We start from the raw sequence: 21,001 nt of genomic DNA on the forward strand, positions 1-21,001 counted from the left end.
CCAGTCATTCGTCACAGTATCAGCCAATGCGTTTCCCAACACGTGCATTATCAGAACAATGACTGAATCAAGCATCACTTACCAGGTATCGTTATGTGATCATAGACTGATGAGAAATGATGAATAACACCGAGTTCTGGGAGGAGGTCAAGCCCACTTGAACGTTTACTGTGAAACAGATTTAGAGAAACTGATTTCTTACTTCTGGGATTGCACTTAATGAGTAAGCATAAGTAATACTGTACAAACAGGAAGAAAATACACAACTTACATTGACTGTAAATTTACATCCACATAGACAAACTGAATTGTACCAACCATTGGTGAGCTTTTACAACCAGGTGAAATCTTTTTAAAAAATGCTCAATTTAAGAGAAATCAAAAGGAAAAGTAATATTATAGCATATTTGCTCACAATTTTTCATCCAACCACGATACATTTGTGCGTTTAATGTAATGGAAATATAATATATGCGTATACTAAATTATTGACTGTACAAATTATCCTCACAATGCATCAATCAGGTGTATGTAGCAGTTGTATTCTTACTGGACTATGGTGCTCACCCCTAACAAAAAGAGTTTAAAGGTTGTGCTGTTATTATGGACGAACAAGGGCAGAGGAATGTTTTGTACCGAAGAAAATTGCTTTCTCTACTATCACAGAGTTCAGGACAGTTTCCTCCATGAATGTGGAATGCATGGTTATATTCTCTATGCTTACAAGAACTCTGACCTTTTGTGTGGCACAGAACTACTATGTTAACACATCCATCCAGACTGGTGGTATTTTGGGGGTTTGTGAAACAAACCCAAATGATCCACCAACTGATCCTAGAGGCCAAGCAGAAGAAAGGTGATGGCCAGTCGTCTGGTGAACCATACAGGTTAATCCCACAGGAGTTCATTAAAAAGAAGTAGACCACTACTACATATTCCAGACATGATCACCCGAGCTCAAACTCAGATTCACGTCAGCCCATTTTTAGTAACAAACTGGCAGGGGCTACAAAGGAGGATCCCATCAGAGTTCACCATCTCCACACCCTGTTTATTATATGTATAACTATGAGAGAACATAACCCTTGGCCCTGCATTGGAGTTGGACATTGCCCAGTCTGTACTATAGGGGTTCTCATAAATAACATGTGTCACATGTCCAAGCAAAACGATTTCTGGAAACCCTGGACAGTGTAGCCACTTGGACAAGGATGTCCTTCAAGGCCAGGGTAGTCCAAAAGTAAAGGGATCCAGGAGGGCAATGTTACCAGCAAGTCCAGCCGCCAAGTTCAGGCTGAGGTCCGCATATCCATTTATGACGACCCAATAGGATACCTCTAAAAATAGTTGAATGACTCACTAACAGCATGTAACTAATTCTGTAGGCAGATTGCTGTACCACTGTGGCCCTCTGCACAGATTCTTGATAATTTAACAGTTCCTGACGACTACTGTTTTGGGAGGAAAACCAACAAGCACCTTCCGAAATGGTCAGGAATCCCCAAAGCTTCTGTTCACTGGGCATCTATGTCTGGTCTGGGCACCTACTGCTCCCTCTATCATCAGTTCTAAAGGAACTCAAGGTGGCAAAATGCAGAGCCTTCATAAGTCTGAGAGACTCCAATGATGACTTGAAAAAGCAAACAGGTATCAAAAGAAGATCTGGGTGTGAGTAGGCAGCCAGGAAGAGGAGGTGACGTCAGAGGTAGTGAAACAAATGGCCCAGGGTGTCTGGACAGTGCACCAACACTGAGCCTGACCACACCACATACAAAGAACAACAATTGACAGTACATAAAGATGGACAACATATCTGTGTATTACTGATTAGGGAATGGAGCTGTAGTATCAAGGTCCTGCCGATAAAGGCGCTCAACCAATCGTGAGTCAGTCTCAGCTGTCAATCATGACGTTTCATCCTGTTATAGCTAAATAACTTATTAAAAACAAATTCATCAGAAAAACTTTGACTTGAAGATATATCAGTGTGATAAAAATGACTTACAATGACAGAGACCATGTTTGAGATAAATGTATTTGATATTTTTTTGTTTGGACCATGTCCTATCTGCTAACATGGAGGAGGCAGGATAGATTTTCATAAGGCCGCTAGCCACCAGGTGGCGATATATAATCTTTGGCTTCACTTTAAAGGTGCTGCCATGATTTTATGCACAGTCTATGTTGAACACTAATAGTATTCATGCTTTTTACTTTTGTCAATCCTGATTTCACCTGTGCTCACCTGGGCTCCATGTTATTATTTTAAGCTCCTTCATAAAGATCCAACAGTTTTAAAACATTGTAATGTTTTGGGCCATTTCAAGATTTTTCACTCTTAAATAAAATATATAACACAATATTAGAGAACAACGCCTCTATAACATGCACACTTTACTTGGCACATAGAAGTTAATTTGCAGTTTATTCAAAGTGGACTGTGGAAGTAAAAATAAAGATTTATTGGTCTGGAACTACAGCAAGCTTTGCATGTATTGTGTGTATTGTGTTGCTTGGCAACAATTATATTTCATGAGAAGATTACATTTGAATATCAGTGAATAGTCTTATACCTGCAAATGGTAATGTTATGTATATGTATTCAGAAAGAAGAGGGCCCATAATACACTCAGAGGAGGTCCTAAGGTCAAACCATCATTATGTTTGATACTATGTTTTATTTTTATTTTACACATTTCTATCCATTATATATGTATTGATTTACTCACTTTTTTTTTACAGATTAACAGATCTTTTTTACCTCCTTTTTTATTATCTATTTACCTCTTTGATTCTACTCTTTTAATCTCTAGTATTTTTATTCTCTTTTATTTTGCTTAAAATTAGTTATAAACTGTGTTTTTTTAATTCTTTTAATTTTGTCTCTGACTGTGTTGATTTTAATGTCCCTGTGCAGCCACTTGAATCTACCTCTGAATATGAAAAGTGAAATAATCAAATCAGTGTGTCCTGATCATCATGGTTAAACATGTAAAATACTTCAGTTGTGTGTTTTGGGCCCATAGACTATATATGAAAAATACTACAGTTGTATGTGTTCGGACTATAGACTGTGTGTAAAATACTACAGTTATGTGTGTTTTGGGCCCATAGACTGTATATAAAAAATACTACAGTTGTGTGTATTGGGCCGATAAACTGTTTATACAAATACTACAGTTGTGTGTGTTGGGCCCATAGATTATATAAAATACTACAGTTGAGTGTATTGGGCCCATAGACTGTATATAAAATACTACAGTAGTGTGTTGGGCCCATAGACTGTATATACAATACTACAGTTGAGTGTATTGGGCCCATAGACTGTATATAAAGTACTACAGTAGTATAGTAGTGTATTGGGCCCATAGACTGTATATAAAGTACTACAGTAGTATAGTAGTGTGCTGGGCCCCAGTACAGATGTCCCTCCCTGGAAGCTGGGACGTGCTGCCCTCTATCAGCAGTGACGCGCCCCGCCCCGCCCCGCCTATCAGCATCTCCAGGCGGCTGAGCGGAGCTGGGAGTCTAGAGGAGCTGGAGCAGGCAGCGCACAGTGCAGCGGCTCCCGCGTTTGTCCGACACTTAGCTAGAGCTGCTCCCCAGGCGGTGGAGGTGATGATGGCGGCGGCTGTAGAGAGAGGAGTCGTCCGGGCCGCTCTCCTGAACCCGAGCAGCGGCGGCGGCGGCGGCGGCGGACCAGCGCCGACAATGCTCCCGGCCGGAGCGTTAGCCGGGGCTGTGCTGCTGGGCTCGGGCTCCGGCAGCATGCCCGTACCCATGAACCTCTTCGCGACCTGGGAGATAGACCGATCATCCCCAAGCTGCGTCCCGAGGTAACGTGAACATTGTTGTGTGTTGGCGTGTAAAAAGACAAAAACAGCACAAGCAGCAGTGTGAACAAATCAGCGCGCAGTTTGACAAACATCAGGCTAATGTTGGACAAACAACGCCCTCGAGCTGCAACACATTTCCAAAACATTGTCGGGCTGGCTAGCGAGCTAACTAGCAAGGTAGCTAATGCTAACGCGACCTAGCAAACAGCGCTGGTGTTTTCCTCTCATGTTTCGTGCTAAAAGCGGTTGACACTTTTCTTATTTTTGGCCCTTTAAAGACACAGTCGGCTTAAACACCAAATTGTCACGTTCATACCAGCAGCTCATACATTCCCTCTCAAGTGAGTAATTAACAATCGGTGGGTTCATTTATATTTTCACCGTTATGATAACTAGCTTATAAAAGTTTAGCTAACTACTTCATCGGCGTCTGCGTTGCTGCGTCGTATTTTAAAGTTTCCCGACAGGCACATTCTGCTGTGTCCCTGCTGACCCGCGTGTGAACTGATTTGCGGAATGCAAGCCACCTAATGCCGACACAAGTGTCTCTAAATGCGGTGACACGGACGCCGCTCGTCTCACCAGCAGCATGCACCCATGTCATCCGTCAGCAGCACCGTGTGTGTGTGTGTCATGAGCCGATGGGCTTTTCTGCAGCAGGCCAGCTTATTTGAGACCCACATCATTATAATGCTCAGGTGCTCGGTGCTGTGGTTATAACGGGTAACTGACATACATAGACACACACAGGCACCACAACAAACAACACACTCTGGTGTTGACACAGCAGAGGGCTACACTCTTTACGATCGTCTCTTCTGCAAATGCAAGAGTCCCCATTGGCTCCGTTGCTGTTCTGATGACACCGTTTGATATAGAGGACAGTCAGCGATGTTAATACTCCCGCATTAGTATTCATCGTCAGTGAGCAGGCATGGCTGCCACCTGACCAGAAGCCTCCTGGGATCTGTGGGCACATTAATCAGCGTTGACCTAGATCTGTTCCACTCATTGGTAGAAAAGTGGGCTTACAGTGGGGAGGGTTTCCTCCACAGTCGATGTGCGTGTGTGTGTGCGTGTGTGTGTGTGTGTGTGTGTTTGCCGGCAGGCTCTTTAGTGTCTGCATATGTGAAGCATGACATGAGGAAAACATGATTAATTCACAGGGATTGTGGTCAAATTTCTGTTTGAATATTGCTAGATTGCTAATAAATATACACAACATGCCTGCCCTCATATGCTAGTGTTACTGGCAATGTATCATTACAACTGGCATTGCAGCTCCCTTCCTCTCTGTCAGACATGTTCTTCTGTGTTAATACTTTAAACATTAATACGGCTCTCCATTTATGTTAGACACAGTCTTTTCTTGTGAATGTTGTTATTTTGTGGACATGCTCTGTTACACGCGACATCTATTGCCGATCTGTACGTCCTGGGGGAGGAATCCGTCTCTCTCTTGCGGTTTCTGTGTTTATTCCCCTGCTAAAAGGGTTTTTGTGGCTAGTTTTTTTCTTACTCTAGTCAAGGGTGAAGAGCAGAGATTGTTACACATCGTTTAGCCCTATGAGGCGATTTGTGAATATGGGCTATACAAATACAATTTGATATTATATTCTTGTATATCAGCTCATCTGAAGTGAAATAGATTGAGACGATTTAACTGCCCTATGTCCTTGTTGCCCTTTTTCAGGAATTATTTCTCTTTTTGATATTATCCCTGAAAAAGGACGATTTAATTTTGTGACCTTTATCTCAGATTGGCCTCAATAGAACTGAAACATCATTGATGTTTGCCTGGGATGAAACACTTGTGGTTCTCAAGGTCATGTCTCCAGTCACCAATAGATAAAACTGATGTACGTACAAGCAACTACATGTGCCTGGTTCTAACATATGGAATCAGGTACTCCAGATAGCTGTGTCCATTAAGTTTTAAGGCTACTGGCTGTAGCAGAAAAAGCCGCGGACATGTCTGTGCATTTATAGAGTGACGCACACATGGCACATTGATTTCCCACATCACTGCCTCTGCACTATGTGCCTTCTCTCTGTAGAGGATGACATACAGGCAGCTGTATCAAAGATGAATAAGGGTGAGGATGAAATGGATTATTAATGAGGTATGGAGTAAAGGCATACCAGTCATTGTTCAGCACAAGACTGCAGTAGCTGCTCGACACAAGTCGTTGTTGATGGGCTACTTTGTTGGATCTTATATGTAATATAAGTTTTCTCGGATGATGTATGACAGAATTGTTTATTTAGGCCTGTCGACATGATTGCTTGGAGTTATTATTGTTCACAGCAGCTCTCAAAGTAATTTGCCAGGACTGTTTCTGTTCTCTCATCTCAGACTGGTGCGAGAGGTCTTGCATGGAGCCCAACCCAAAGCCTGTTTTGGGGATTCTGCCTTGGCATTCTTTCAGGGGGTGGGCCATTTTGTGTGCAGCTGTTTGCTCCTCCACTAGCCTCTTAGCAAATGTGGGTGTCCAGCTAAGTGGCATGGTTTCAAATGAGGCCACAGGGCTTGGAGCAATTGACGTTTTTTACTGTGGTGATCTAAAACATGACGCACAGCTGTTGTTGGTTAATTATTGCAAGAAGCTGTATTTTAGAAATTGATCCTCCAAGTCTTAGTTTGCAGCCGTCTTGAGAGCCATGCTCAGGGGAAAATATTTTATCCACAATGGAAAATATGTTGTCAGCTTTTGTACAGGCTTTCAGCATGGGGTTGTGGTACCTGACAGTTTTGCTGTTGACACAATTATGGCATAGAAAGCACTTTTCTTCTTTTTTGTACTTCTTAACTACTACGCAGATCACAAGATTCATAGAGATATATATTATCTGTTATTTATACATTTACTCATTCTCTTATTATCATCGATTGCTTGTTATATCTAAATGCAACCATTATCTAGCGCATCCAATTTTATTGCTGTGCGTGTTTCAGTATTTGACTGGTTTCTACCTGCCAGACGAGTGTTGTGGGAGCTCTATCCTTAGCATGCCTGTTGGAACAGTTGGATAAACATTGTTTTGTTTCCAGCGCTGCCATGCCTGCCAGTCTGCCACTTTCAAATGATTCTAATACAGTATGTGTCATTGAGGCTCCATCTAATTTCATATAAGCTGAGCTTTTTCACCATCTTGAATTCTACAGTAACACAAAAACCTCTGCAGGGGGTGTTGGCAACACTGCTGCCTTTTCCTTGCTTGGGGCTCAACAAATAGCTGACCAATGCATTGTTTGTTGCTGAGTAACCAGAGATAGCTACAAGGTAAAATGTACAGGAGGAATAATTCAATGATTTCTTTCTGAAAGATAAGACTTGAATGTCCATGTTAGATACATGTAAACTATACCTCAAACAGGATACTAAATGGGGTTACCTTGAATGTGAGGAAGCTGAAGTGAGAGCAACTCTATACTTGAAATAAACAAACCTGTGGCCGCTGCAGGAGGACTCAAGCCCCTGTTAAAAAAACTTGGGGGTCCCACTAGCTCACTTGGTGGTGTGGGCTGCAACCCAGGCAAAGAAATATGCCACTAATTTTTGTCCATGCTTAATATGACAATGATGATCTTGTTGCAAATGCTTTTGTAGCATAATACTGTGAAGTACAAGCTTGAGTTCTTTGACCTTTTGGCTTCAGTGTGCACATGTTTAAAGGTTCAGTGTGTAGAATTTAGGGACATCTAGTGGTGAAGTTGCATGTTGCAGCTGAATACCCCTCTCCTCACCCTCCCCTTCCAAACATGAAAGACAACCTGTGGTAGCCTTCAGTTGTCATAGAAACTCAAAAGGTGTTTAGTTTGTGCAGATTGGGCTACTGATAAACAAAAAACAACAACAATTGCTACAATTTAAATGAATCACACCAGTGAAAATATAACTAGGTCTATTTTACATTCAATTTCTGTCAGATGAATTCCCTTTTACCTAAATATTACACACTGGACCTTTTTAAGTATAGTAGCTTTTTTTCCCACAGGTATTATTTCCCTCTCTTGACAGATGTGTGAACAACATACTTAGTGGTCACAAACATGGTTACATAGCGAAGTACACTAAAACTGTCTCTTGGGTCAACAAACCCAAAACAGAGAGAGTTATTGACTTTGCATTATATACATACGCAAAGTTAAGTGGAATGCTTGGAAATCCAAGTGGTCTGTCTAAAAACTATGGCATGGCAGGCATTTGTTGAGGGAACGATGTGGTATTTGCAGGAATGATACTAATGCAGAGGTCAGCATCATGGTGCTATGTTTATCTACTTACAATAAATAATGTGTAGCAGCATGAGAAGGTTTGGTTTCTTACCAAGTTCAAAGATCTTTTACAACCTCGGGTTGGAGGTTGTGACCTTTACCCTCGTCACTGACATGATGGGAGCAACCGAGCAATTTGGTCGTGTTTGCCATACAAGCTGGCCAGGCTGCATTGTTTCCAGAATGGCAGGGGAGTTGTTGTGATCGACATCTGTTCACAATTCACAGGCCTTACATATAAACATGACAGTCTTATGTGGGTCACTGAGCAAAAAATGTTTTCAAGAGATAACTTTTGAATTCCATTTTCATACCATGATATTTTTACTCTGAATGTATATCTGTCTTTTACGTTTGAGAGGGGTTAAGGTTAAAGGTGTGGCTGCAAGCTACAAAACAACATATTTTCCTCTCTCCCTCTGACGTTTATCTCCCTGGAGCAGAGCATCCTTCTTTCTGGCTGCCTGATTCATGGGAGTCCCAAGATGACCTTATTCTGTTGTGAATTGCAGAGCCTTATCGCAATAGTAATTGAGTGTACTTTGCTGGCTCTGGTCAGATGTTTATTTCCTCTGGCCCAAATCTGTACGGTGTATCAAACTGATGTGTGCTGTGTATGTCAACAAGTAGAGAAGATAAACAAAAAACAAACCCAGGCCTGGACTGGAGCAAGTATCACATTGTTACCTGGGATGAAGCCATCAGCTACAAGTCTTTATACATCCTTTATGCTGCCGTGCACCCTGGAATTTATCATACAGCATCTCCATATAGTCCTAACTCGCTTCCTTTTTGTGCAGACTCGGACATGATCGTCTCACATATACCAACAAAAATAAAGCTAAAGACTATGCAAGGCAGTTCCCTGATGTTCTAAGCACAAGTGAATATTTTGTACAGTGTGCAACGTTTCAGTGGAACACAAACGATGAAACAAAAGTCATCGATTGACAAATACGTTTCTGCTGCGAAACACAACTACTACAGAGGCTGTAGCATACAGATTTATTGCTCGTGCTGGAATAATTAAGGTTGGTAACCATGTAAAAGTGCATGGTTGGTGGTAATGTTAGTATACTGTAAATCACAGTGATACTGGCATGCTTGCTTGTTTCCATGACAAACTGTGTGTGTGTGTAACTTTCACTTGCTCCCACAGTTTCATTGCCTAAAAACACCCTGACATGCATCACAATTTCCCCCAAAATAACCTGCACAATATTCCCCAAAATAACCTACGAAGTCCTTTGGGGACTGAAGTTTGAATTGTTTTTCTGTATCATCCTTGGCCTTAAGCTCTTTGATTTAATGTCTGATTCTCTGTTTGTTGAAAGATGAAACCAGTCAAATGGGATACAAAAAAAGACGGCCTGTCCGTCACATAATATGAGCTCACTTTACCCTTTCACCTCCCCTGTAACCCCTTCATCTCAAGGGTTGGATATTACTTCTCATAGCAGGGGAGCTGCAGTAATCTGATTTCATAACAGGAAAAGAAGAGCTAGTAATCTGATGCTACACACAGACACCGTCTGCTTAATCCTCTGCTTCCTTTTGGAATCATAAACTAGGCTACATCGGCCTTCTTCAGTGGCCTTCAGGTTTGTGACACAGCACTGCATGTCAGTCTGCGACTTGTCTGCAGGCTTTGCTTCGCTACACTAACCCAACCGACAACTGATGTAGTATGTACAGGTGTGGAAGTGACTGTTGTTGTGATGTCAAAGTAAAACAAGCAGCTTAGTATATAGGACCTTGTCATATTTTAATTCTACTGTTCCTCTGTCACTTTTGTAAATGCTAAATCATTTTGGGTAAAAAAATTACCATATTGTTCTCTATTTGGGATATGTTAAGTGAAGGAATAATACTTGAAATGTTGATGAACTAAGCTCTGTTAATTAATTAAAACAGCCCTGTCGTTAACTGGCATAGTATTAATGTGCAATAGTCGTTCTAGAGTCGTATAATTTGCCTTTAGGGACTGGAACTGGAGAAACTATTTCCACCATGGATACATGGACGGGCTCCAGTGCAGATCATTTCACTTAAAGGAATAACCTCTCATTTCTAAGCAGCTGTACTTCTGATAATGGTAAAAGAATTGAGAGATTTTTTACTGGCCATTTGTTCTTCACTGGAGCCAATGTAGAGAAATAAAACATACGTTTTGGGGCTAGTAAAATATTTTTATAGGCCCCTGAGATTTCAGAAACATTTATTACCTCAGCCAATGAGGTTATGGTTTGTTTTTGTCTATTAGATTGCACAAATGGTACTGGACCAAATTTGGTGGATGGATGGAGCATGGGCCAGGAAAAAAACTCAAATTATTTTGTCCAGATCAAGTAAAATGGGCAGATCCAGGAATTTTGGGGACATTTTAATAAATTTCTCTGAAAAAAAGTATGAATTTATATTTATAAGTTTAGAAATTTATGAGAGCTAGACAGACCTTTAGGAATGCTTGGCCTTCAGTATACGCACTCCTTGCTTCACCATGCAGTTCACACACTTTGCTAACAGCAGGCCAATCAGCACCTTCACTCTCTTCTGTTTCATGCTCACTCCCACTGCCTGAAATGTGTCAAACGTCTGTTGGTTTCCTTCCCTGTCTTCCTGGAGGAGGAGGAATTTCCTTGGGAAACGTTTCACATTCCTTGCAACTATAGAGCTGCTGGGGCAGCAGAGCCAGGCCTTTCTGCAGAGCCCCTTCTGTATTCTGTTGTTGACCAACAATAGGGATGGGTAGGGTGGGTCGGGTAAGCAGGATTAGTGTTATGGATTGCTCACCCTGTTGAAAAGTTTTGCTGACCTGGCCCAGAGCTCCACAGCGAACGGCCATGCTCTGAATACTCATGTCGAATTCCCCACAAAGGGAAGAAAGGTTGGTTTCCCCCTGCCTGGACCTCAGAATGGGAGAAAGGCCAGATTCTTGTGTGGGTGGATACTGGGGTCTCAGCTAGTGACGAGATCCAACTTCCTGAGGCAACAAGTGAGGCGAGGAAACTGTCCACTGACACAGGGAGGATCCTGTCAAAATAAGCACATTTGGGACAATGTTTCTCAACTCGTTTTCTCTCTTGTTTTTGCTCTACTTATTTCCCACCTCTCCCATTCAGGCATTTCCTGAGCTGTATGTGCCAGCAGCAACAACATGCACACCATTATTTCAGACACACAACACTGTGGTGTGGATGAATGAGAGCACATTACTGACCATTTGAAAACATGAAGCATTGTAATATGAATGGCAGTCAGCGATCCTGTGCTATATTCTAGCAGAGTGCAATCTTGTAAACATACCGTTAGGTGATGCAGAGAAAATAAAGTGCATACGAATTATTGGTGACAGCTCAAATATTTATTGAAACTCACCAAATTACTCCAAATAAAACTGTAAAAATTCACCAGTCAGATGATTATTTTAATGATAAAATCTCAGTAATTCTGTTGTCTCCACTTTAAGATCATTTTTAATTCCCACAAATCCAGTTGTCCTTGACTTGGCTGAATAAAATCCAGAGAAAGGAATCAATAGTTTTCCCTTTGCTCTCTAGTTAAGGACATTTCAGCCCCTTGAGTGCCAACACTTGAATAGCATCGAGCTGGATGCCCTGCCCAAATGTCTAATCACAGATTAAAGAGTCTGAACTGTCTGGAGCCCCCTTGCTCTACATGTGCCTTTGCCCAATTAGCCCACACAACCAATGTGCGACTCTTTTCATCCTCTCAAAAACTCCAGGGTTTTAATGTCCACCTCTGCAGCGGCTCTTTTCAAACCATATATATTAAAGAATGTTGCATGGAGATGGAGAGAAGCAAGATGTGTATGCAGAGTATAATGGGCTGCAATTCTGGAAGTGCAATAACAGCATAACTATACAAACCAGTAGTGCGGACAGCAATAGTTGATATTTCAGAAATAGGAAAATTGTCATGAGAAAATAAAGCAGAATGATAGTTGCTTGGCTGAGCTTAGCTAATTTATTTCCCAGGTCATAGAGGCTCTTCGTTTTTTCTTAATTTTGGCCAAACATTTACAAATTAATTCTCTAATTTATATTCATATCAGAGCTGCCCAAGCTTTGCCCCTAAAATTGGTGGATTGTAAATCCAACACAATGACTAGTAATTGTACCACTTTGAGTCAGATTGGACGAGTGTGCAACTGGTCCCTATTGTGGGTCTGCATTACGGCACAGACAAATCTGTATGGACACAATAAATAGGAGAGAACATAGATATCTGTACACACCCTCTGATTATGACATTTGTGTCATGAAAACCGCAGTGGACCCTAGCCTACTCACGGATGAATGAAATGATAACACTACAGCTTAAAAGCTTAAGATGTATAAAAACTCCAGGAGTCGATGCAAAGGTCTGGCTGGCTTTCCTCGCTATCATATAATTTTTATTCTTGCACTATCCAGCCTATTTTTCAGGGCTTTTTATGACGAATCACTTTTCAGTCATTTGTAAAGGGACTTATAGGATCCTCAAGCCAAAAATACTGGATTGTGACGTAGTCTTTACTGTCTAATTACACAGTTTTGCAATACCAAATATTTCCTTGTTAGTAGGGTTGCATAATAACTGAAATGATAATCACAGTTATTCTGCTCAGCAGTGAGCAGAGTAATCACTGGGTTTCATTATTATGCACCCACCTCTGGCAGCAAAGTAATTGTCCTGCAATTAAAAAATTGACAAGATGCTGTCTTCGCTTTAACCTTGTGTTTGGACTCCATAATCATGAAGAGTGAATTGTTGTTTTTTTCATGTTTAAACTTTCAATGTCATTTTTCCCGTCAATATTTGATTTGATCCTTCTTGGTGTTTGAATCATTCTGGTCAGCAGCCTAGACAGAGAGATTGTTTTAAACAAGGCTTTGCTCTTGAGCTTTTGATCCGACCAGGAGACTCCAGGCAAAGGAACGTTACTGCCAGGCAGACCATCCACCTTAATAGGATTTTAAAGCTCAGTCGTTACCATGTCAGAGGCTGTGACACTCAGGATTTACCTGTATCTGCTGGTCTGGTTACTGTACTATAAATTGGAAGTCACTAGATGTAGTAGGCAATAGGCGTGAACATAAAGATGTATCGTATATAAACTGATAAGATCATAATTTTCTGCATGCTTGAGAGGTATAATCTGTCATACTACCTCTATTTATGATGTACTGTAGTTGAACTGGTCCAGGCGTCTTTTGCTCTGGCTTGTCCTGTAAACATGCCATGTCTGGTCTGATCTTGTCTTCCGTGGCCAATACAAACACAGGCCTGCTGACCTCATCAGTTTGTGGTTAGGGCTGAACAAAAGACCTGTTTAACGCTGCAAAAAGAGCAACAAAAGCCGACAGTTCCTGAATATTTAATTGATATTAAAGAGGCAGAAGAGTTGAAAACAAAGCTAAAAAAACAGATGAACCCCATTGGGAGCCCATGCTCCTGAAAGGGAGCGGCTATAGTGAACTATGAATATAGTCCTCATCGATTACTGATTCACAAATCTTGTCACTAGGTTGTGACATCAGTGTGTGCTGGACTACGTGATTAAAATATAGGGACCCCATAAGATCATCCCATTCTTGCATTTTCTCTTTTTCTGTTTCCGCCTCATACTTTTTCTGTAACTCAGACTCTGGCCTGTATTTCTCAATGGGAAACGTACACAGCTTTCTTCATTATTAGAGAGAAGGCTTTGAAGGATTCAACCAAACCACCCACCACGCAGCAAGAGCAAAGTGGCCAAACCTCTGATTCATGCTCCACAGATATAACTGTTGCTCAAATGGGCATTTGAGGGGAAAGCGCTGGCTTAAATTGCCAAAGTGAGATAAAATCTGTCCCTGAGCTCTCATGTACCAGCCCTGTGTAGTATTACATAAAATGTGTCTGTAATCCCCACAGCAGTCATATTCTCAGCACGGGGCAGCCTCAGGACCACAGAGTTCACAAAAAACATATTTCAGAGTATTATGACAGACTCGAGTTGAGTGCAGCTATTGCATCCTCTACTCTTGCGTTCTTGGAAACGACCAGTTTATTCCCTCCCCTATCCATTTTTCTTTTCATAACACCTCCCTCAGGGTGGTTTCATACCTGAGTGACGACACCTGTCCTGCCTTCCTGTTGCACCAAATTGCCCTCCATTGTAACTCTTGTCTCTACTTCAATTAAGCTAAAATCCATCCAAATAATGACTTAACACTAACTACGTGTTGAATGTGGGATTTTAGAAAATAGCTAGAGGGATGTTGTATGGCTGCATCTAAAATATTGTAGCCAGGTGGTGTGGTTACTGCCAGTCCTCCACAACTCATAGTCAATAAAGTCTACCATTTCTTCAAAATACTTTAAAAACCAATAATAATTTAATTTTAATTACTGGTTAGTCATTGGATTATGTTTTCAACTTAAACGTCATGGCTTTGAAGAGTTAGCTTGTTCTCTGTGGGGTTCCTTATTTGTAGATTTCCTTGGGTACTCAAGTTTCTGTCACCTATTCCAAACACGATTGGTGCAAGGCGACTGACTACAGGAAGTTGTGCATTTAACCGTGGCTTGGCCAGAATATGGCTGCAGAAACACACTGAGCATACAGATCATATAGCTTGGCAACAGAATGCTGTTGGTTACACTACAGGACAAGTTTCATTAGATATTAAAAAATGTTTACTACTATACAGTATCAAGCAATATTTGAATCCATAATCAAAGCCACATTTTAAGCCCACAGGGTTATTTGTGTTTGTTACTCAAAAGACTTAATCCATGTCTACAAAACATTGTAAAGTCTCTGTCGCGCTTAATCATATGACTTTTGGCCAAGCTTAAGCTGCCATCTCATTACTAAATATTTTGTATTGTTTTGATTAATGAGTGCATACCATCTGTTGTGTTGCATTATGAGAATTACACTGTGGATTTACAAAGCTCTTTGGCACACCAGAAGGTTACTTTCTAATCCAGAGGTCTGATTGACTTCATTTTCAGTAACATTGCTATTGTGGACAATATGTTGTGTCTCACACATAAACTAAATAGCCACAGAACTCAGTCTCGACCAAATTAACATCTTGCCCTTGTGCACCTGGCTCACAGCCTCTTCTTCCTCTTTCCCAGTGGCCTTGAGAGTAAGATTTTATTCAGGGAATTAAAGCCCAACCAGCATATGGCCATCTGTCACACCAAACCAGATATTCAAGGGGTAAAATAGCTTTTGCATGCAAGCCTAAGTGCAGGCTAAGCTCTTATGGAACATCCTACTGTTTTAACTTGTTAAAAGCAACTTGCTCAGTCTTCTGGATTAGACCGTGTCACTCATAATATAGATGTGACTCAAACATTGAATAGAGATGCAATGACTTAGTACCGATAGCTCCTCTTAAATATTAAACCGTATTTAATGTTAAATATTACATGAAGCTTTTATAAAGTAGATAACACACATGAGCAAATAATGTATTCGCATACAAATAGATGTAGAATTGCGAATTTGATATGGCAATGGCTTAAATGTTTTTGAAAGACTTGAATAGTGATTAGATTCAAGAGCTCAAAATTAGAAAGAGAATAGGGACAACTAGATATATTTGTAGAGCTGTTCGATAACCAATCTATTGCTCTACAACATTTTGGCTATGGGCATTTGACACATTTACAATTCGATCTGATACGTGGATCAGTGACGTCTAAAAGTGAATTCTGTCAGTTTTGGCACCAGATATCAACTGGATTGGCCCAACTCTAAATGTAAATGTTCTTCGACATCTTCCATTATTCTAGTTACTAGTTCTCTGTTCCCTCTCTATCTATTCTGCTTTGTAACTTGCATTGTTTTCCCATCTTTGTGAATTTGAAATTTAAAAGGGAAGATTTATTTAGAACATTCCAGAGGGTGTGGATTTGAGAATGTCAGGCTTTGTTTTGCATATAATTTCCAGCTAAAAGGCCATGAAGGAAAAATATACAATATAAATAAAGGGAATGTTCCATGCATTGCTATCAGAGAAAACCTCACAAGTGCTAAAGGATGGCACTCACCGTGAATAGACCTGCTCCTGTTTTTTCCTGTAGGTGAATGAAATATTCAGAAGAAGTAGCTTTTAGACCAGCGTACCCTTTATTTGGGCTAAATTATGCAACTAGATATGAACAAATAATAGCATTATGAATGAACAAAGTGGAAGGGCTTTCCTTTGCGAGAGCCTGGACTGCAGAGAAAGGCGCTTTTGTCAGTCTCCCACATACAAGCCACTAGTAGCATGCAAGAATTTCATGCAGAGCATAATGTTGAAGCATGTTTTAATAAAAGACTGTGACCTCTTTCACATCTGAAGCAGAGAATATGAGAAATAGTACATTAAAAGCAGTAGAAGCATGGGTCCTTTTTTTTGTTCTCTCGCTTGGAAGCCCCCCAGCACATACCAAACATAGACAGTGTCTTTTTCATTCAGCTCTCTGTTACATTGCTCATCATCCATCGTCCACTTCCCCCTACTTTGTGCCTCTGACAATTGCTGTGCAGTGATCCGAGGTCATGGATTTGGCAAAACATCAACTAGAATGCTGACCAGGGGGAAAGAATTACAAAAGTGTTGTTTTGTTTAGGTAGCATATCGTTCATTTCAGAGGGTTGGTTGGCCTCTCAGTTGATTTCGTACGTGCTCATTTATAGTCCGGACCCATGTCCGTGCCTGCATGATAAACCTTTTTATGGCCCCATGAATGTAAAGATGGTTTTGTTTTTATTGGAAGCAGAAATATCTGTGCAAAGTAGAAACAGAGGAACGTCTACTGTGCTTTAATCTCTACAACGGAGACAAATGTGAACGTAAGCGTTGATAAAAGACGTAGAAATTGCCAACTCAATGACTGTCACTTATCTTAACATTGTAAGTATTGCCATGGGATGAGTGCTGTAGCACTTGTCTCTTTGTAGGCTCTTGAACTTAACAGTGTTTCCATCGTTAAGTTATTTGAGAAGCTGCTGTCACTAAAGTGGCCCAGAAATAGCACAGAGCTAATAGCCATGTACTCGTATATTCTGGGACATCTTGAACTGTTGGCTTTGAAAGATGCTGATGGAGGTGGGATTTGTATTGTTGTTTGCACCAGATCTAGAATTGTTGTCGAATGAACTAAAGCTCTACAAGTTCCACACAGCTTTATCACTGTGGAAACATTAAATATGTATAGCTCTGAATGCATTCCTTCATATGATATGAAGAAAGATCTGTATGTGAATTACTTCTTTCTGCTCTGGCTTTGTCATGACTTTTCACAACCATAGTTGAATCTGGTATCAGTGTTCTCGCCTTCATCCTAAATGATTATTTCTTCAGATGCATCTAGTCACATCCTTTCAAATGTGAAGCGGAGGCCAAGGGCCTAGGGAGTTGATTTCAGAGTTGGGTTTAAATATTTGAAATACCTTGTGATGTCGGTGTAATATAAATTGTCTTCTGTCACATAAACAGTCTTCAGACAGACATATCGTTTTACCAAAGAGCCAAACTCAACTCGACTGACTGAAGCTTGGTGTCGCGCCAGAAGTTCTCTTTGAGACCTGACTCCAGAGGAGACTGCGTGAGGCCTCTGTGCGTGTTTGTGTGGGTTAAAGAGATCTAGGCTGACTCAGGGGGAGGGTGAGGTCAGAAAGGGGCTAACACAAAGGATTATTCGCTGTGCAGAATGTGTTCATCTCTGACTTCGACCCTGCTGTCCACGTTTTAATCCACTTCCCACCACTGATTTGCTTCCCTCTGATGTTCCAGCAACACTTCAATACAGGTGGGATAAGTTATCGAGTCTGCACTGGAAAGGAGAGGCTTTCTTGGTTGAGACACAACTGTCTCCTGAAACAGTTGTGAAACACTGTGTGTAAATGATATGGTATTTATATGATCTGGAGCCGTTTTGTCACTTGTGACTCAGTTGATCTGGAAAGCTTTATGCCTAAATGATGAAATGTTAAACTTGTACACCACTGGAAACATGAAAGCTTCAAATGTTTACTTTTCCTCCTTGTTATTACTGTAGAGAAAATGGATGAAGCAGCCGAGATAAGATAATACGCTGTGCCATACTACCCACAATCACAGGCCTCTTATCTGAAACCAAATATTTGGCCGCGGCTGTTTGAGTGTAATGGCTGATAAGTTGTTTTGTTTGTCCTGCACAGATAAAAGTGAAAGGATTTGAGTGTAGCCACAGATGGACCAACATTCATAACACAGTTACTTCCACAGTAGTTCTCACCTCCTTTGCTAAGGATCTAATAGCATTTAGTAATGATGATTGATTTAAGGTGACTTAACTGATATTGCACTATAGGGTAGGGCAGGGCAATAAAACATTATCAGTAATTAAAGCAATATCGATATTATTCTTGGCCATATCGTCCAGACCTACTATAAAACTTCCTGGTGATTTTATTCTCAGAGCATTGATGTTCGTAAATTTACTAATGGATGTGTATAATAAAACATTTATATTCAGGTAAAAATGAAAGATGGAGTAATTGAAAATGAAGTACAACTTTCTGTTGTATTGTGCACATGGTTGAGAAGCTGTTGAGAAGCTGTTCAAGTTTGTCAGTTCATCTGTATAAGCCTCACACAAAGCCTCCTTTTGATTTCCTCAGTAATATTGGTATGTCACAGGAAGCCGTTGTGTAATCGAAAAGGGGGAAATGGCCCTGTAGTCTAATGGCCACACTTTACTTTATAGGCCGAAAAGGTCAACCGTTAGTGATGGTACAGTGAGTGACTTGAACACACTAATGGGCTTAGATGGAGCAGCACTACTTGTGCTGCTGTGATTGATGTCATATAGGCTAAAGCTATTAGCTGCAGAGAATCCAAGCGCCCACTGGGCACCGTCCTTCAGGGCGGTCAATAGCTATTCATTCTGATATGATCTTTTATATGTCAATGTCATTAATAGAAGATGGCATCCAGAAAACGATTTGCATGTAATTAGCTAGTGGTAGGGTGTGATTCAGATTCTTGCACCGATTTAGAATCCGCACGTCCTGTGTCTGTGACACACTTTTAGCAAAATGTTGTTTAAACGTGAGGTGAGTGAAGGCAGGACAGTTTAAAAGACACAGCTTGTTTGATGAATTTAATTGATTTGTCAAACAACATAAAATAAATCAGCAACAAACTGATAATGATTAGTGGTTTGATTTAGTTACAAGGAAGATAAATACTTTCATTCTTTTTCTCTGGTATATCTAATTTTATACTGAAAATCAGACAAATTAATTTTGAAGATTGTGAGATGTTTGCTTGTATTCTGTGGAAGTATTATTGGTATTTTTTCATCATTTTTGTGACAGTTTTTGAACCCAAAAAATCCATCCATTGAAAAGAAGAATTGATTGATTAACTAAAATTAAAAATAATTGAATAAATGCAGCCCTAGTTGGTATAATTAGATGCAATCAGGAACTAGGATATGTACATTATTATTCTACACTCCTGTCAATTAAAGTTACAGTAGCTTAATTGAATGCAGTTTAATAGAACAGCCTTTCAAAAGGTTCTATCCTCAAGAAATTTAAAACGTATTTATTGAAACTTTTTCACAGTGTTCATGTTGATTTAACTCTACAATCAGTAAAGTGTAGTTTCTCTTTCCTCACCGACATGTCAGGAGTATAATCAAAAACAGCAGAGTGTCCGCACATGGCGTGCATTTGAGGATCAATAACATCTATAACAATGATGACCCAATCAGAAGAGCTTGGCAAGCGATGACTTGGCTCATCAAGCCCGAGCACTGAAACTGTAAGAGGGATTTCCCCCATGGGCCCTTATCAACAGGGAAACAGACCAAACATGTATCACTTATCTTCTCTTTCCACCGCCTGTTCAGAGAAATATTGAACTGGAGACTGCTCTATAGATTCTCCACCCACGCGGCCTCCTCTGTGGATTGATAACACTGTTGTGTTTTCGTCCTCTTTTCGCACAGTGAGGCGAGCTGTGATCCCACCGCAGACTTACTCTGGGAATGTGGCAATGACATGCCAAAATTGAGGATTAATGCATCTTTTGAGGGGCCTCTCCAAGCCCCTATTTCAATTCTTGAGTGTGTGCCAGTGTCTGCTGCGTGAAGGGGAGACCATCCCATAAATAAACCCACCCCCCTCTATATTCCTGTAATCACAAATATACAGTATATCCATACTGGCAGTCCTTTCTAAAACCAGCTGATTTATCCATGGCCCAGTGTGTACCCCTGCCAGCCATTTCAGCACAGTGATTTAGCGCTTTTGTGCGGCACCTGGCCTGTCACTGCAGCCGCTGTTTGGGTGGCAAAGTGAACTGGCACTGGTGAGGAGTACAGGGACACAGTGGTACCAGGCCAGAACAGATGGCAGCGAGTTTCCCTTACAACACAACACAGTGGCAGGCAGGAGTAGAGATAACACCTCTGTCTAATAATAAAAAATCCCTGGTTCCCTAGGTGACCTCTTCAGCGCCTGCAGCCTTTTTAATTACATGTGAATCCCAGTCTACAGAGCGAGGGAGAAAGAGAGAGAGATGTGACTGGATAGAGATGTTGTTAAACCCTCAGCTCAGTTTTTTTATCCCTGACAGAATGCTGTAGCTGACTGGTGACTCATCCTCACCATAAGGCAAGCTGGATCCATGCGCTACCTACAAGGTTCAGCATTTAATTACTCCAGACTCATATAATAGATTTGCATTTTAGTTTTTCAAATGCATGAGGTATCTTGTTCAGCCAAGTGGATTCGCTACTTATGCTCGAATTCCCACTGCAAAATTATGTCGTCACCTATTTGGGCCAAAGGGAGACTCGACGCGGGAACACAAAGTTCCTGGCTCATTCCTGTTGTTAT

General features: G+C 40.9%; 1 protein-coding gene across 2 annotated transcripts in view; it reads left to right on the forward strand.

The window, feature by feature from the left end:
- The first annotated feature begins 3,490 nt into the window (after positions 1 to 3,490).
- Positions 3,491 to 21,001, forward strand: part of zmp:0000000755 (phosphofurin acidic cluster sorting protein 2) — a 47,637-nt gene continuing 30,126 nt past the window's right edge. The window contains exon 1 of one of the 2 annotated variants that reach the window (XM_034609666.1): positions 3,491 to 3,836. In XM_034609666.1, coding sequence (XP_034465557.1) covers positions 3,619 to 3,836 — 218 coding nt within the window. In that variant the 5' untranslated portion in view covers positions 3,491 to 3,618. The remainder of the gene's footprint in view (positions 3,837 to 21,001) is intronic. The other variant, XM_034609665.1, reaches the window with a different exon arrangement.

The sequence above is a fragment of the Hippoglossus hippoglossus genome, chromosome 15 (genome assembly GCF_009819705.1).
Source record: "Hippoglossus hippoglossus isolate fHipHip1 chromosome 15, fHipHip1.pri, whole genome shotgun sequence".
In the NCBI taxonomy this organism is placed as follows: domain Eukaryota; kingdom Metazoa; phylum Chordata; class Actinopteri; order Pleuronectiformes; family Pleuronectidae; genus Hippoglossus; species Hippoglossus hippoglossus.